Source organism: Arvicola amphibius, chromosome 14 (genome assembly GCF_903992535.2).
Source record: "Arvicola amphibius chromosome 14, mArvAmp1.2, whole genome shotgun sequence".
Lineage (NCBI taxonomy): Eukaryota > Metazoa > Chordata > Mammalia > Rodentia > Cricetidae > Arvicola > Arvicola amphibius.
Window position 1 is genome coordinate 19,532,772 of NC_052060.1, and position 18,150 is coordinate 19,550,921.

At 42.2% G+C, this 18,150-nt stretch overlaps 1 protein-coding gene across 2 annotated transcripts in view; it reads left to right on the forward strand.

The window, feature by feature from the left end:
* The first annotated feature begins 917 nt into the window (after positions 1–917).
* Psma5 (proteasome 20S subunit alpha 5) overlaps positions 918–18,150 on the forward strand; it is a 29,758-nt gene continuing 12,525 nt past the window's right edge. For both annotated transcript variants that reach the window (XM_038311320.1, XM_038311321.1), the window contains exons 1-6: positions 918–1,074; positions 4,464–4,530; positions 12,424–12,550; positions 15,518–15,585; positions 16,709–16,816; positions 16,953–17,011. In XM_038311320.1, the coding sequence (XP_038167248.1) occupies positions 1,046–1,074; positions 4,464–4,530; positions 12,424–12,550; positions 15,518–15,585; positions 16,709–16,816; positions 16,953–17,011 (458 nt within the window). In that variant the 5' untranslated portion in view covers positions 918–1,045. The remainder of the gene's footprint in view (positions 1,075–4,463; positions 4,531–12,423; positions 12,551–15,517; positions 15,586–16,708; positions 16,817–16,952; positions 17,012–18,150) is intronic.

Genomic DNA, 18,150 nt, shown 5'->3' on the forward strand with positions numbered 1-18,150 from the left:
TGATACATAATTCATTTACAATGTTTCTAAAAAGCTCTCAAGTTGCTTCTCTACCTTCAGGAAAAGGAAACAAGCTGAGCGGTGATGGCGCACGCTTTTAATCCCAGCACTCTGGAGGCAGAGGCAGGGAAATCTCTGAGTTCGAGGTCAGCCTAGTCTAAAAGAGCTAGTTCCAGGAAAGGTTCCAAAGTTACAGAGAAACCCTATCTCGAAAAAGAAAAGAAAAGAAACAAGAAACAAGAAGCATAATACGACAAGAAGGTACTTGAAGGTACTTGTTCATGAAAAAGCAGTGACTAACCTAAATCTCCGGTCTTGAGTCCTGAATCTTTGGATCTGAAACTTCGGATAGCTAGGGTGTGGTGGGATGTGTGCGAATCCAAGGAGAACCTGGCAAAATAACCTTACCCATGCAAGAATTTGAAAAACTTTCGTGCAGACCATAACCTATCAACTTTTAAAACTTTTTTCAACAACAAGCCAGGCTGGCAGAAGCGTTGGACGCGCGGGTGCAGACTCCGCACGGAGGCACACACATCTCTCTGCTCAAGTCAAAGTCCTCAGCAAAGCCGGTTCCGGTTGCCACAGAGCCGGGAAGACCGCGAGGAGCTGGGTCTGCGAGCGCGAGGAGGAAGAGCTGGCGGGACTTCCGTCACGATCTCGCCAACCCACTGTCAATCCGAGTCTCGCAGCTGCCCATCTGGCGCCTGGCTCACCTCGGAGAGGTTCACTCTCACCACCTGCCTCGAGTCCCAGCGCCCTTAGCAACCACCGGAGATGGAAAGCGGAAGGGCGCCTTGGTCCCGCCCTCCCTGTGTTAACTCAGGTCCGGCGAGGAAGCGAGTCGGTCAAATCACCGCGGCGAGAATCTCGATCAACCAATAGAAGGGAGGCCGGGGAGGCGGGCCATAAAGGTCGCGTGCGCACGCGCAGACGGGAGCAGGCTCCTTGGTGCTGTGGCGGTGTGGTTGACTAGGGTGCTACTTGGAGTCGTGTGGCCCTTGAGAACCCCGCGTCTCCACAGCTGCCTCCTCTGGTCCTCGCCATGTTCCTCACTCGGTCCGAGTACGACAGGTTCGTCCGGCGGGAAGCAGCAGGGTCTAGAGTTGGGTGGGCGGGCCCGGGGCCCGGGCCGCGGCCTGGGTTCTGCAGTGTCATGGGGCGCTCCGGGAACCCAAGTCTGGCGGGACCCGGGGAATCTGGTTCCCGAGGCGTCAAGCGGGGTTCCCCAGGCTGGACTGGAGCGGTTCCGGCGCCCTTGTCCTACCGCTGAGTCACCGCTAGTCCCTACTCCCCGAGGAAGCGAGAACTGGGGTTTGTGCTTGGGGCAGGCGGTGGGGAGGGATCCGACCTTTAACCTGGATAAGGTTAGGGGGTCACCAGCTCTGCGTTCATCTTTTCAGGCTAAATGGGACTGCTTTTTCCCCCCCAATGTGAAATGTGCTGCCTTGAATAAAAAGCCACCAGCCACTGTTGAATGAGTTTGTTGGGAGACAAGCTGTGCTGTACGTTTTGTCTTTAAAAAAGCGCGAAGGCAGTTTCAGCTGTGCCGGATAAATTGCCTACAATCTGGCTGTGTAGGAACTGGAGTGTACAGTGATTCTCAGAAGAGCTGTAATATGCTGGTCCCTTTTGACCAAAAAAAAAAAAAAAAAAAAAAGTTGAAAGCAAGGTATTTTAGTGTTCTGTTGAAGGCCAAATGCCTTGTGAAGTTAAAGGTGTGCGTTTGTGTTTACTAAAAAAAAAAAAACTTTTCAGGCGTTAGAAATGCTAACTAATGCTGCTATAACTGCTGTGGACGTTTTAACTTTCAGTTTCTGTTTTGATTAGTTTTGCAAGCTATGTCAAGTTCCTTTAAAAGTTAGGGAAAGCAGACATCTTCTTTGTTCCGCGTTGCCTGAGAAATTCCTGGCAAGAATATACTGATCCTGTCAAAATTGTAGCACCTGGAGTAGCCTTTTTCATCCTTTTGCTGACTCATAGAAGAGAGATGTGAAGTTTTAAAACTATTTCCTCCTGTCAAGCAAAATGGTCGCTAACTCTTGGCTTCCAGAGTATTGAAGAGAATCATCTTTAGGTGATAAAATTTTGAGAAAATTGTGATCCTCATCTGAAGTTTTGTTCATTTCTTTATATGTATTAGTTGCTCTGGGATTTTATTTCGTTTGTGTTTGCTCAGGACTGTATAAGTAGAGACCTTTAGCAGGTGATGTCAGGCTTTTTTGCTTGGTACAAGGCCCTCACTGTTCAGGATGCCGGTTTTACAGCAGTCAGCAAAATCAAGATCCTTACTCGCCTGTGTACAGGAGTAACTGGAGTATGAGCGAGAAAATGCCACTGAAGGAATCTCAGTCCGTATTTAGAAGTTCTGATGAGCGGCTGCATTCATGGTTAGGGAATAAGAAGCTGAGAATTCAAATGGGTCCTGAGAAAGTAGAATTTTCGTTTATCGAGATGGCGAGAGTCAACAGCTTTGTTGGCTGGTAAAGAATGAGCAAAGGAGGGCCAGTTGAAAGGCATACTGCATGTTTGAAAAAGTCCGGCCTGGTTACCACATGTGTGCGGTGCATGTTGTGGCTAGTAGGTGATGTGGGAAGGGAAACTGGGATGGTGCTAGATACTGATGGATTTCATAGAATGTAAGGATTGGCGTCTCTATAGACAACTGTGTGCTAATTGATTTCTTCTTCTTTAAAAAAATTCTTAAAAAATTGGGGGGGGGGTTCATGTACCATGTACGTGTCTGGTGTCCCTTGAGGCCAGAAGAGGCGTTGGATCTCCTGGAACTGGAGCAACAGATGGTTTTTAGCCACTGTGTGAGTGCTGGGAACCAAACTCTCCATCTTAACTCCTGAGCCATCTCTCCAGCTCCCCTTTTTTGGTCTTTTGTTGTCTTTTTAAAGACAAGGTATCATTTATAGCCCAAGGTGACCAAGGCTAACTGCCCATCCCAGGCTGACCTCAGTGTTCTGAGTTCTGGGTTGCACTCACGAGCCCCTGTGTCAGGCTTTAATGTTTGCTTTCAGGAGTTGCCTCATCACAACTGTTTTTATAAGATTAATTGGTTGGATTAGAAGAACAAGTCAGCACCAGTTCGGAGGCTATTACAATGGTTAGGTTAAAGGTAACAAGGCCGTCGAGAAGGAAGTGCTGCTACCTTAGAGGAGTCGATGTGAACTTAGGACAGTGTGTGGTAGGGGAAAGAAGAGGGTAGGGAGGAGGAAGTCACATCCATCAGAACATTCAATCTTAGATCTTTTGATACCAGATTTTCTTTCAGTGATTGACTGTTTTTTAAAACCTTGAACTTCCTTCTAAATGACTTTAGTAATATTGATTGAGGAACTGGTAGTGAGATTCTCTTCACTCATTTTAGTGAGAATAATTCTCAGAAACATTATAATAGAATAGCTGAAAGCTTGGTCTCTGTAAGTAAGATTTCTTGAGCTCTAATTCCAGTTCTACTTTTCATGCTAAATAACTATGAACAATTCATTTGATCGCGCGCGCGCGTGCACACACACACACACAATTCTTTTGAAGAACGTCTTGTTTAAAATTTGAAAACACTGTGCTCTATGTTGAAGTTTAGAATTCATAAACTAAGCATTACAGTTATTTGTATGCATTCATTCAAAAACATTTTAAATGGTGATTGTGTGCTGAAAGCATCTACTGCTAACGGTATGTTTGCCTCTTTTACTCAGGGATCAGCAGCACACTGGTGCAAACAAGAGGGCAGGATATGTTAGAGTAGTCTAGCATGTGAGGGGCATGAATAGTGAGGAAGCTGGAAAGGTCTTAGTAACCATATGGATCTTAGTCTCTTCATACAATAATGCTGTTTCATACAAATGGGTAGATAAATATTCTTAACTGACTTACAAAAAAAAGCAGCAACGTCAAATGCACATAACGGGAAGAAAGAAAAGAAAAAAAATGGCATTTTCTTGGAAATGGTGTGATAGCCTTGGGGCATGCATTTTTCAAGGGAATTGATAGGTTGGCTCAGAATTCATCCAGGTTGATTCAGGTCATGTGCTTTCATTCGATCAGTTTGGTTAAGATTTTGGGGTCGGCGATGGTGGCGCACCCTTTAATCTCAGCACTCGGGAGTCAGAGGCAGGTGGATCTCTCTGAGTTCGAGGCCAGCCTGGTCTACAAGAGCTAGTTCCAGGACAGGCTCCAAAGCTACAAAGAAACCCTGTCTCAAAAAAAAAAAAACTAAAAAAAAAAAAAAGATTTTGGTTAGGCTTAGGAGTGGGGGAAGAGGTGTTCTCTGTATAGATCTGAGTGTCTTGAAAACACCAACAAAAGATATAAAAAGCTTGCTGTGGGCAGAGTGACTGGCAACTTGTATATCTCATAGTCATCTGAGCTAGCTGTCAAGGAACTTGATGCCAGTGTCTATATTGTCTATATACTTCTGACAAGTTCTAATGTCATTGTTTGTTTGATTACAGGGGTGTGAATACCTTTTCTCCTGAAGGAAGATTGTTTCAAGTGGAATATGCCATTGAGGCTATCAAGGTATAGTAGCAAACAGTAAAGTTTTGGATTTCATGACGGTCCTCACACATTGCTAGAAGGATGTTTGTGATAAGTGTTTCAGCTGTTCTTTTAGAGACTGTTTTTAACATTTCTTTAACCAACTATTTTGATAAGAATTTTGATAATACTATTTCTGAGATCCATTTTGAGATTTTTTTTTTTTTTTGAACAGATAACTGATTCATAATTGTTTGAGTTTTGTCTTCAGTGAGAATCGAGGGACATGTTTTTGTTTCAAATCTTGACTTTAAAGAGGAGTGTAGAAGTCCAAAGTTAGCTCCAGTGTTTGTGTGTGTGTGTGAGCAGACATGTCCAGACCAAGGTTGACACTGGTGTCTTCAGTTGCTCTCCACCTTACTTTTGATACAGGGCGTCTCAGTGAACCTGGAGCTCTCTGATTTGACTAACTAGCTAGACCAACAAAATTCAGATTTTCTGTATCTTCCAGTGCTAGGATTACAGGGTGTTCTTCTGACCTTCCAGTGCTACGATTACAGGGGCATGCTTCTGCACTGGTTCTGGGACTCAGACTCAGGTCTTCAAGTATGACTGCAAACACTGCCAGCTAAGTCATCTCTTCAGGCCCTGTTCCTTTTTATTTTATTTTTTATTTTTTTAGCAGATAATATAACTGATTGCCTATGCAGTTTTGTTGGTAAAATTGTAAATTTGTAGTAGATACTGGGGACTAAAAGGAGGTGTGTCCTATAATCTAGAAACAAAATCAGGTATGAAGGGCTGAGAGTATAGCTTGGTTGGTAGAGTGCTTGTCTTGCTTGCAATCTCTAGACAGACACACACACACACACACACACACACACACACAACCATTCACTTACACTCACACATACCCCAAACATTGGAAGGCTACCTATATATACTTGAAGTTAGAACTACATTTGTTGAATTTGTTGGATAATTTAAATAGCTTTTCATTTGGTAGATAGTTAAGAAGCCTGGGTTGTAAGAAACATATATCTGTAATCTTTGAAGTATTGAAAACGAATGCTTACCAGAAAGAAAGAATAAGATGTCTGGGTCCCAAACTAGAAATTTTGATTTTGGTTTCTGGGGTCGGCTTCACACAGTAGGTCCAACTGCTCTGACGAGGACTGGGAGCCATGTAGGTAGTTTACTCCCCTAAGCACATGCCTGTGTCATCTGTCTCCAAACAGTGTCTGTCTAGTCACCTCTGTTTGGAAAGCTTTCTCACAAACCTGCTCATTGCGGGTAAAAGTGCTTGCCCCAAGTCGTACATGGTGTAAGGAAGGAACTGAGTCCCTCGAGTTGTCCTTCCACTTCTACAGTTCCCTAGCACACACGTGTATTTACACATACACATAGACAAATAAATATGGTTAAAAACATTTTTTAAGCTATAGTTCATTTTGTTGGGAAAGTTCATATTAGCTCAGAAGTCCAGCCTTCTGGAGTTTCCTTCTGAGGGGCTTAGTTGCTTTTGAAGCACATAAGTTGTTTACAGCTGTTCCATGGAGTGACTCCCCACATGACTTAAGAGAGCTGCTGGGTCTCTCGGTTACTTTTAGAAGGAAGATGCTGTGTAGTTGTGTAAGAATCTGGAAAGGCAGGAAAGAGTGACTAGGTGAAGCCTTAGAAGTGAAATGGAAACATTGTAGATAAAGAACTAGAAAACAGTGGGCCACCTGCAGGTACTTCTGATCTTTGCTCTGATTCAAGTGCTTTAGTAGGAAGTGCTAAACTGTCAGATTTCAAGCTGTAGTATTAATTTGAGCTTCAATTTAGACAACGGTTCTGCTTAAAACTGTCCTGCTTTAGAAGACCTTTAGGACTAGTAAATTTTAGATTCTCTAGAGATAATGAGATAGGATTTGAGCTCTGTAATCTTAGTTGGGCTAGATAGTAATGTAGCCCATAATAGTAAGAAGAACCATTGTGAAAATTCACATGCTTTGGAGCTTAATTAATTTGCCGTTTGCTTTGATGTCTTGTGAGACGCCAGTGAGAAAGAAGGCGTGACTAGCTTGAGAGTGAAGATGGCCCACTCAAGATGTTTGCCTTGTACGCTCAAGGACCTGAGTCTGGGTCCACAGCACCTCCATAAATAGCCACGGTAATGGTGTCTGTCTGTGATCCCAGCACTGCAGCGACAGAAGCAGGTGGATCCCCAGAGTTTGCTGGTAGCTGTCCTAGCTGAATCAGTGAGGTACAAGTTCAGTGCGTGACCCTGTCTTAAAAACTAAGGTGGAAAACAATGGAAGAAGATGCCCAGCGTTGACCTCTGACCTCCACATGCACATCGTTATGTGTGTAACACCCTTTGCACATGCACATCTAGACAATGACTAATAATTCTGGCTAGAAGTGATCATTTGGAATACTTTGTAAATAATGAAACTGAGATATAACTAGCAGTGGTAGGGCTGCGCCTTTAGAATGGGTTCTCAAACCTGTGGTAATATCAAAGTTACTATCTTAGGTGTCTGACACTGGTTGCATTACTGAGTTATGTTCAAGGAATAGCACACAAGACGTAGTTCAGATGTGACTTGTCTCCTACCTTTCCTCAGTCTACAAAGGTGGCTAGGAGGAGAAATTTAAGCATTAGAGTATACAGATATTAAAAAATCTTGGATTTTGATACTCTGTGTGTTCATGTGTTTACACATGTATACACAGTCTGGCATGTATGAAATTAGAGGACAACTTCCAGGAGTCAGGAAATTCAGGAGTTGAGCTCAGGTTGTCAGGTTTGCGTTAGGTCTTTGCCTGCTGAGTCATCTTGCAGACCCTTGATATATTTTATAAAATAACCTGCTCAGAAATATTGACCTCTTTTTTTTAATTATTATTAGAAAATTGAAATCCAAATTGAGTAGACTGATAACGTGTTTTGTGCTGTGAAGCCAGGTTTTTTATGTGATTGAACTGAATAACTTTACTTTGTGGGGCCTTCTCTACCTGTTAGATGCCAATGGCACTTACCCGCAAAATGCTCTAGACTTTGTTGAATTTGGTAGGGGCAAGAGACCCCCCATTTGAGAGTTGCTTTACTAGGAAAAATTAAAAGTGGATGTGAATTTGGTTCTGTCTTGTGCAGTGAGTAGCTGTGGCTGTGGTGCCGTGGTAGAGTGGCCAGGGTTTGGTGCCGTGGTAGAGTGGCCAGGGTTTGGTGCCGTGGCGGAGTGGCCATGGGTGTGGCGCCGTGGTAGGGTGCTTGCCTGGCCAGTGAGAGGTCCGAGGTCTGTGCCCAAATTTAAAAATTACGGCAATTAGGGAACACATAAGTCTTATATTTAATTTTCTAGGCAATGGTTTTGTATTTATTATTCTTATTTTAATTTTAATTTTTAGGGCATGCACCGGTATAGTTTTAGAGTCAAAGGTAAAATGGCTCTATAAATTGTGTTAGAAAGAAACAGTCCCTTAGGTTCATGCCATCTGTTTTCAGTTTCCTAGAGCAGTTCTTTAAACTTTATTTTAGGTTAATTTTATTTTTTTATGTGTATGGGTGGTTTTACTTGCATGTATTTACACCGCGTGTATGCAGTGCCTTCAGAGGCCAGAAGAAGACACCAGAACCCTTAAAATTGTAACTGTAGGAACCCAAGTCCTCTCTAAGAGCAGCAGGTGCTCTTAACTACAGAGCCATCTTTAGAGCCCTACTTCAATGTTTTATTTGATCATGTTCTGGCCATTCACCTTATGTTTAGAACACAGGCATTGTTAGCCATCATCCCACATTTTCATTATTGAAGATAGAATCTGCCATTTTCTGCATATCTGTTCTCTGCACACCCATAGTTGTCTAGAGGGTTGGGAATAGGAAATGCAACCCTCCCAATATATATCTTACACATAACAATTTTGTAAAATTATTCAGCAGTTGTGTTAATAGAACAGTTCAAAATTGTTGAGCCATTTTGTGCCCTGTGATTATTTTTTCTGTTTCTGTGTGCTTCCTCAGATAGGGTTTGTTTTTTTTTTTTTTTTTTTTTTTTTTTTTTTGGTTTTTTTTTGGTTTTTTGAGACAGGGTTTCCCTGTAGTTTCTAGAGCCTGTCCTGGAACTAGCTCTTGTAGACCAGGCTGCTCAGATAGGGTTTTATGTATTTCATGCTATACTCAAACTCAGTGTCGCTGACTAGGGAAATAGCCTGAGATTCATAACATTGAGTTCATACATTTTTACTTACTTGGTTTTCAGTAATAATGCTCCACCCTTTGATTATACTTAGAGTCCCTTGATCCAGAGACCTTTTCCATACAGTAAACTTAGGAATCTGTATGAACAATGGGTGAAAAAGCCATTTAGCTTTTCCAAATGGAGAAGTAGCCTGGGAATCGGTTTCTTTTTTCATTTCTGGCAGTGCTGGCGAGTGGCCTCATGGGCTAGGGTGTGTATTCTACCATCAACCAGTAGCCTCAGGTTTAGTTTTAGTTTAGGAATCTAGCTGAGCAAGGTAGTGCTTGCCTTTAATCCCTGCAGTCAGGAGGCAGAGGCAGAAAGAGCTCTGAGTTCAAGGCCAGCCTGGTCTACAGAGAGAGTTCCAGGATGGCCAGGGCTACACAGAGAAACCCTGTCTTAAAAAGAAAAAACAAACAAACAAAAAAAAAAACCCAAAAAACCAGAATCTCACTAAATTAACAAGCTGGCCTTGGACTCATGTAGCTTAGGCAAGCCTTGAACTTTCTGATCCTCTTTACTCAGCCTTCCTGGTAGTTGAGATTATAGACATGAGCTACCAAACTTAGCTGGAGTCTGCTTAAAGCAGTCTCTCTTCCATTGTTTGTCCTCATGGGATTATGTCTGTTTATTTTAGAAGGCCTCTATTATAGTCACAGATTTGAGGAGGAAGTGGACCTTATATATGTGTTCAGTTTGCATCCTTAGGAAGACGTTAGGGCATTCACTAGTTTTTGGCAATCTGCTATAGTTTCACAGGTATCCTTTGTTTAAAAAGTGGGAGTCCAGGGTGGTAATGAAAGACTAAGACAGGAGAATCATAATTTTGAAGCTAGCCTAGACAACCCTATCTCAAAACCAAAATTAGTTGCCCAAAATGAAATAAGAAGCTGGTATACATTTAATAATACTGCTAAGTAAAGTTAGAATTTTATACATTTGAGAGTAAAATATATATATGAGACATGATGTACTCATGAATAATGATTGTCAGCTTGACAGGATCTAGAACCACTGAAGAGGCAAACCTGGGTGTTCACAATAAGTTAATTGTGGTGGGAAGGCTTACCCTAAATGAGGGCGGCAACAGTTGTGGGCTTTGATCTTGCACTTCATAAAAAGAGAGCTTCCAAATCAAAACAACTCTGAGATTCCATCTTACACCTGTAAGAATGGCCAAGATCAAAAACACTGATGACAACTTATGCTGGAGAGGTTGTGGGGTAAAGGAAACACTTCTGAATTGCTGGTGGGAGTGAAAGCTTGTACAGACCCTTTGGATGTCAATGTGGCAATTTCTCAGAAAATTAGGAAACAACCTTCCTCAAGACCCAGCAATACCACTTTTGGGTATATATCCAAAGGATACTCAATCATGCCACAAGGACATGTGCTCAACTATGTTCATAGCAGCTTTGTTTATCATAGCCAGAACCTAGAAACAACCTAAATGCCCCTCGGCCGAAGAATGGATAAGGAAAATGTGATGCAATTTACATAGGAGTACTACATAGCAGAAAAAAAAGACATCTTGAATTTTGCAGGCAAATGGATGGAGCTAGAAAACATCATTTTGAGTGAGGAAACCCAGACCCAGAAAGACAGTTATCACATGTACTCACTCATAAGTGGTTTTTAAACATAAAGCAAAGAAAACCAGTCTATAACTCACAATCCCAGAGAACCTAGACAACAATGAGGACCCTAAGAGAGACATAAATAGATCTAATCTACATGGGAAGTAGAAAAAGACAAGAACTCCTGAGTAAATTGGGAGCATGGGGACCTTGGGAGAGGGTTGAAGGGGGGGGGGGAGCAGAGAAAAATGTAGAGCTCAATAAAAATCAGTAAAATTAAAAAAGGGGGGGAGAGCAAGCTTGCTGAGCACTAGCGTTGGTTGCTCTTTCCTGGTGGTTGTGCAGTGTGAACAGCAGCTCTTGTTTCCGTCACCGTCCCTGCCCTCCTGTTATGAACTGTAGCTCCTCCATCTCTGAGCTAACGCAAACCTTTCCTCCTGCAAGTTGCTTCATGTCAGATTAGACAGAAATATTTTGATAACATTTAGTCTAAAGACATGTTAAACTCTGGGCAATGGTGGCACACGCCTTTAATTCCAGTACTCGGGAAACAGAGGCTGGCGAATCTCTGTAAGTTCGAGGGCAGCCTAGAATAAAGAGTGAGTTCCACAACAGTCAGAGCTGTGACACAGAGAAAACCCTGTCTCAAATAACAAACAAACAAAAGACATATTAAACATGCTCTGTGTGTGGTTTTGTGGAGGAGCTGGAGAGATGGCTCAGTGGTTAAGAGCTCTTGTTGCTCTTCCAGGGTTCAGTTGTGGGTGACTCACAACTGCCTATTATTCTAGGCTTTGGAGATCTAATGCCGCCTTCTGGCCTCTGCAGGCATCCTCATACAGTGCACATACACAGAAACACATAAATGAAAACGAATTAAATTTAAAAAAAGATTCATGGAATTCTGTGGGTCTTTTTTACTATAACAGGCTTAATAAGTCTCATGCTCACAGTTGATGGGTCATTGTTTTATAGAACTAAGTAGATACAGTGGGAATCCAGGGAATAAAACGTGGTCTTAGGAGGCTTTGAGTAGTGGATAAATTTGGAGAGGCAGAAGGAAGAGTATATTCTACAGGAGACAGCTTTAGGAAGGGTTCTTGTAGACAGCTAGTGTTGCTGAGGGTTGAGCTGTGCTAAGGGTTTGTCAATTAATAGTGAGTGATAAAGTTGGAGGTGAAAGATTGATTATGAGAGCCTCATTTGGTTTTTAACTTACAATACAGAGAGTGTCAGTTCTTGAGAGAAATATAGTGAAGATAGCATTTTTTTGAAATCAGTGTATCAATAAGAGATACATTCAGAGCAGGAGACTAAAGATGACACTGGGTTGTGGCTCATACTTTGGGAGGCAGAAGCAAGCCCGGACTGCATAACAAATTGCAGCTCCGCTAGAGTTACATGATGAGATCTTTTCTCAGAGGAGTGGGGTGGCAATGTAGCAGGACCAACATTTGTTTATTATGTGGTAGGTACCACTTTCTTGATGTAGGTGTTATGGTGTCTTCATTGTGCAGACAGAGAATTGAGACACGCGGTGATGGGGGGGAACTGGAGCGGTGCGGGGATGTGTGGACTGCTGGTGACTTTGGATTAAGTTAGTAGCTGACTGCCGAGTGAGGATGGTGGTCCTCTCTTTTCCCACTCTCCTTTCCTCTTTTCTTTCCCAGAGAGACATGGGTTTGGGGAGCATAACCTATTGGATAGACCAGTATACATAGCAGAGGTAAAAGTCATGAATTCTAGGGGGAAAATACAAAAAAAGAAAAGAGAAGAAAAACTATGATTAGAACTTTAGAATTCCTCCTCCCAGTATTAGTGTTAACATAGGTCAGTTTTCACGTGTTCAGACCTTATTGGGTGCCCACCCCATTTTTGGTATTGGGGACTGAACCCAGAGCCTTGCTCATTCAAGGTGAACACTTTGCCATGGAGCTTCCCATTCTCCCCCACGTCCCAGACTTCCTCTTCCAAAGTACAGAATTCTGTAAGTGCTTTTGCTATTCACAGAGCAGTGTAGTGTTTATTAGGTGCTCTCTGTTCTTCCTGCATACTAGGTATGCAGAGGTTTCTTTGAGCTGTACATTATAATTGCAGCATGGCTTTTGTTTGTTTGTCTTGTTTTGTTTTAGCTTGGTTCTACGGCCATTGGCATCCAGACATCAGAGGGTGTGTGTCTAGCTGTGGAGAAGAGAATTACCTCCCCACTAATGGAGCCTAGCAGCATCGAGAAAATTGTAGAGATTGATGCTCATATAGGTAAGTAATAAGTGGAAGCTATGAGAAGATTTGGCATTGGTTAATTAATCTTCTGTGATCCAAGGGAGGTTCATAAAGTAAATGCTTATCTTCTGATTCCCTGTTATCTTCAAGGTGGGAGGCCTTGTCCATAAATTTAGGCAGTAGAGCAGCCTCAGGACTCGTTATGCTTAACCTACTACCAGGAATTCTTTCATCTTAAAATTTGCTGTGTTTTACTTTCTGTAGTGCTTGAAATTGAACCCAGATACACTCAGGTGCTAGGCAAGTGTTCTACCACTGAACTATAACCCAACCTTTGGAAAATATGATATTTAAATACAAAAAGATTGGATCCTAAGCTAGTTCCTGTTGATGGCCATTTTACCCTGATAGGAAGCAAGCTAGAGCCAAGATAGTATGGAAAATTGTAATGTCCACTGAGAAAGAATAATTCTCCCAAGATCTTTGAAGTGTTTAAGGTTCAAAGTGTTAACAGTTGGCCAGATCAACCCTATTCCTGTGTGTTAGACTTAATTGTTTTCCTCCCAGCTACCTTTACCTCCTTTCTCTGGTCTTTAGTATAATTTTCTTGCTTTGGCTCTTGACATTGTAGCATTAAACGATGTGTACTTTTACATTTTACTGCTTTGTGTTGTAGTTGGCTATTCAAATTTGCTCAACCTAATTAATACAACATTTGCAAAATAATTAATTGCTTAAAGGCTATAAGAACTAAATGCCATGGTAACTGAGAGCGTAGTATTCTCTTTGTTGGCTAGAGAAGCAGATTTTACAGTCGATGCGTCACGGCTGCTGTGTCTCAGGTCGGTCAGTATCACTTCATTCACAGACAGAAAACGCCGTACTAGACTCCACAGCTATAGACAAGAGGGAAACGGTGTTTGTCCTCCAGGAACAGGTGGTCTTATTTGTAGTGGTGCAGTGTGATCAGTGAGGATGTGAAGGAGAAACAAAAGTTTGATCTGGGCTCATTGGTCATGGGTATTAGTTATTTTTTTCTCCACTGTGACAAAAGATCTGACAACTTAAGAGAAGGAACCTTTCTTTTGTCCCGCTCACAGTTTCAGAGGGTTCACTGTCATCGTGGTGAAAGCGTTGTGAACATCTGGTTTACATCATAGTAGACCTGCAGTAGAGAAGAGAAGAGTGCTAATGTTAGTCCCTGGCTTTCTCCTATTTCCATTTTATTCTACCTTTAGCTCCAGCCCAGCTATCCACACTCTAATGGGTCTTCCCTGTTTGGTTAATCCTTTGGAAACCTGCCCCAGACACACCAGGAGGTATTGCCCCAGTCTCCCCTATAATTCTAAACCCTAACAAGTAGAAAGTGAAGATTAGCCTTCGTGGTTGAGTTTGCCAAGCCTGGCAGCTCAGGCCTCTAATTCCAGTGCTGAGAGGCTGAGCAGCAAGACTATAGCCAGTCAGGGTTTCAGAATGAGTTTAAGGCTAGTTGGGCAATTTAGGGAAGGTTCTGTTACAAAACTAAAAATAAGAATAGGGCTGGAAATGGATGTGTTCATATATGAGGCCTTAGAAAAGCAAAGCTGTCTGCTATAAAATATTGGGGTATTAACATTTTAGCATGATTGGAAAGTGAAGTCTGTATGGCAAGAGACAAGTCTGGAGGTCAGAGAATAGAAAGTCCCCTCCCCAATCCTGCTAAATGGCTTGGACTTTACTTTTGCATTGCTAGGAAGTGGTCTAAACAGTGAGACACTGCAACCCTAATAGTTTAGAATATTCTCCTGACAGCTTTTGAAGGTAGGTTGATGGGGGCTGAGAATGGAGGCAGGGGTGTTAATAGTTAAGAAAATTTTTAGTGTAGCCAGGCAGTGGTGGTGCGCATCTTTTATCCCAGCACTCAAGAGGCAGAGGCAAGTGAATCTTTGAGTTTGAGGACAGTTTAGTCTATAAAGTGAGTTCCACAACAGACAGAGCTATTACCCAGAGGAACCCCGTCTCTAAAAAGTAAAAACAAAACAACAACAACAAAAAATGGCCCCTGTGTAAAGATGACATGTAAATTCATGAAGCATTCTAAAAAAAAAAATGTTTTTTGTAGTTCAAGTATTTGGTCATCAGCCAAATTATGAAAATCTTCAATGAAGGCAGTAGCCAAAAGAGAACTTAGGATCTGATTGGTTGTGAAGGCCAAGGAAGACAAGGGAAGTGAGTTGAGACAGTAGTATCCAACTAGATGGACTGAGGGTCATTTGACTTCATAGATCTGAAGCTTCGGAGAGAAACGCAGACTGAGATTGAGATTTGAGTCGTGGCGTAGAAGTAGCAGTCACAGCCGTAATCTTGTCACACTCATCCATCAGGCAACTTCCTCTCTAAAATAACTAGTTGGTTTGTTGGAATAGGGAACTGAAGAGGCTTTTGATGTTTTCCTGAGGGCTTCTGCTGCAGTCTGCATTGAGAAAGTTTCATCTTCTCAGGTTTGGTTGTAATATTTGCTTAGCTCAGAAGTGCATCATGGGGCTCAGTGGGTAAAGGCACGTGACGCATAAACCTGGTGACTTGAGTTCCATCCCTGGACTCTTATAAAAGGTGAAAGGAAGAGAACTGACTTTACAAGAGTTGTTCTGACCTCTACACGTGTTCTGGGACATGTGCACCCACTCACACACTGTACATGTACACACAGATAAGCTAATAATGGTGAAAATGCATGTTAAGTGTGTTGTGCGCTGTAAGATTTGTAAAGGTACTTGTAGGCTACAGTATGTGGACATTCATGTTTGGCTGGCTGACTGTCTGCACGTCACTGTCAACATGGTTGGTTTTCTATTGTATGATCATTACGCCTGTACTCAGTGGCCATTGTTTCCCATTATTCTGTTGGGTTGATGGCTGTGAGAGTGCTGCCATGGTTCCAGGCCAGATGTTTAGTATTTACTCAGTGGATGAAAAGTTGTAGAAAGTTTTGGCCGGTTGGTCACTGTTGCTTTTACATTGCAGGTTGTGCCATGAGTGGACTAATTGCTGATGCTAAAACTTTAATTGATAAAGCCAGAGTGGAGACACAGGTAAATCAGCATCTTCTTTGCTTTATACTGTGATGCATGTGCTCCTTGTTTAATGATGATAGAGCTACGTGGGTGATATTGCAGGTGTCTGTGTTACTATTAGACATGGCTCTTGGGAGCGTTGTGGGTTGATTCCCCTGCTACAACCCTGGGGACTTGGGATTTAGCTCTCCAGGCATTGCAGCTTAAAGCAAGTTCTGGTCAGCTTCTTCCAGGTTTACCTTACGTAAAGCATGCACGGTATCTCCTTATTGGCTTTCTGTGGAGCGTCATGGTGGGATGTGATCATAGTAAAAGGCCTTTTCTGCCAGGCTTATAAAATTATTCTCATCTGGTAAGCAATGATTTGTACCAGGTGACTTTTTAAGAATGTTGATTTTCTTTAATAAAACAAAAAAAAAACACAAAAAAATCGATGGTTATCTGGTTTGACTGTAATAGGCTAGTATAAGAAGAAAAATAATTGCAAGGTAGAAATTTCTGCTTTTATTTGCATGCTTGTTCTTCATACTTATGTAAGAATAATTTAACATAAGCGCTAACAGGAAAAGATGAGTATTTGAGGAAAATTGACACTTGATTACTAAAACATTGACTGCTATAAGGCTGAACTTGCCACTTTACTCTTAGATGTTAGCCTAGTCTTTAAGGCTAGCAGCCTTTCTTATTTCAGAGCTTGTCTGTGTGTACACGCATGTGCTCTCTCACCTGCTCTTCTTGCCTTCGTTTTCCTCTGCTCCCTCTTGAGACGCGATCTTTCTGTGTACAGCCCAGCCTCACCTTGAGCTCATGATCCTCCTGATGGCATGGATCATGAGCATATGCCATAGCATCTGGCTTTCAGACTTGTCCCTCTCTGATATAGTCCCAAGTATTCAGTGGCTAGTATTAATCAAGAAGGTACTGATAACGGGCAGGTGATCTGTCTGTCATCCTAGCCCTTGGGAGGCTGAGGTAGAAGAAGGATTACAAGTTCTAGGTCTGTCTGTGATACATAGTGAGACCCTGTCTCAGAAACAGGAAGAGGCATGCGAACCTCAATTTTCACTTGGTAGAGAATTGGTGGACTGTTTTGAGTTTCCTTTTTCCAAGGAAGCAGTATCATTCCTTGCCCTGTTTCTAGAACCATTGGTTCACCTATAATGAGACAATGACGGTGGAGAGTGTCACCCAGGCTGTGTCCAATCTGGCTTTGCAGTTTGGAGAAGAAGATGCAGATCCAGGTGCCATGGTGAGTTAGTTCTGATGCTTGTGTTGAGCCTGCTTGCTGTTCTGTAATACTGAGGGCATTTGTCCTTTTCCCATGTTTTCCCGCTCTCATTCCCATTATTTGTAGCCTCTTCTAAATGAATTCTTTTTGGTTCTAGTCTCGTCCCTTTGGAGTAGCATTGTTGTTTGGAGGAGTTGATGAGAAAGGACCCCAGCTGTGAGTACCATTCCCACCCTCCCTGCTTTAGGGTGGTGGTGATGATTATGATTGTAGTGTGGTCTAGTTGTTTAGATCATCTCTGAAGTTTACTGAAGAGTCAGAAGGGGTTAGGGACATAACTCAATTGGTAGGGTGCTTGCTTAGTATACACAAAGCTCTTGGTTTCATGCCACTACCACATAAAACCAGTGTGGAGGAGCATGCCTGTATTCCTGGGGTTCTGAAGGTATAGGCAGAAGGATAAGTTTAAGTTTGTCTGTGGCTACATAGTAAGTTACAGACCAGTCTTGAGCCACTCTGCTTTAAAAGGAAAGAAACAACTAGGTGGTGCCGCACACCTTCAATCCCAGCACTCTGGAGTCAGAGGCAGGCATCTCTGAGTTTGAGGACCACCCCCACCCCGGTCTACAAAGCAAGATCTAGGACAGTCAGGGATACATAGAAACCTTGCTTTGAAAAGCCAACTAGCAAACAAACAAATAAATTAAATGAAAAGAAAAGTAAAAAGAAAGAAGCATTCATTAGGAAAAAGTAGGGCTTCTGAGTCGGTGTTTCTGTTTTGTTTATGCGAGAATTTAGGGATTTCTGGAAAACCTCTGTAGAAGCAATGCTAATTCTCTGAAGAGTTAGAAGTTACCTTATTGCTATTCCCACCTGATCTTCATCCTCACATTGGTGTGTCAAAGATAAGATTGATTAATTGATTAAGACTGTCATAAATACCATGGTCATTCTGTTAACATCGTGGGTGTACATAAGAACCATGGTTATGTTCTTCTCTCCCAAGACCCTGAGGAAGCTAGTGATTTTCTTTTCTTTTTTAAAACTTTTATTCTTCGTGGATTTCCCATCATGCTTCCTGATACCATTTACCTTCCAGACCCCTCGAATCTGCTCCCTGCCCTTGTAACCTCCCACCAGAAACAAAATGTAAAAGAAAATCTCCAAAACAAAGAAACAAAGCAAAAACAAACAAACCAACAAAAATAAAGACTCCTGTAAAGGTTGTAATGAGGTCCATTGAGTTGCTAGTGATTTTCTTAACATTTTTTTCTTTTTTAAGATAAAATACGATTTAAAGTAAATTTTTGGGTTAGCACACAAAGCAGGTTTCATTGTGGCATTTCTATGTGTGC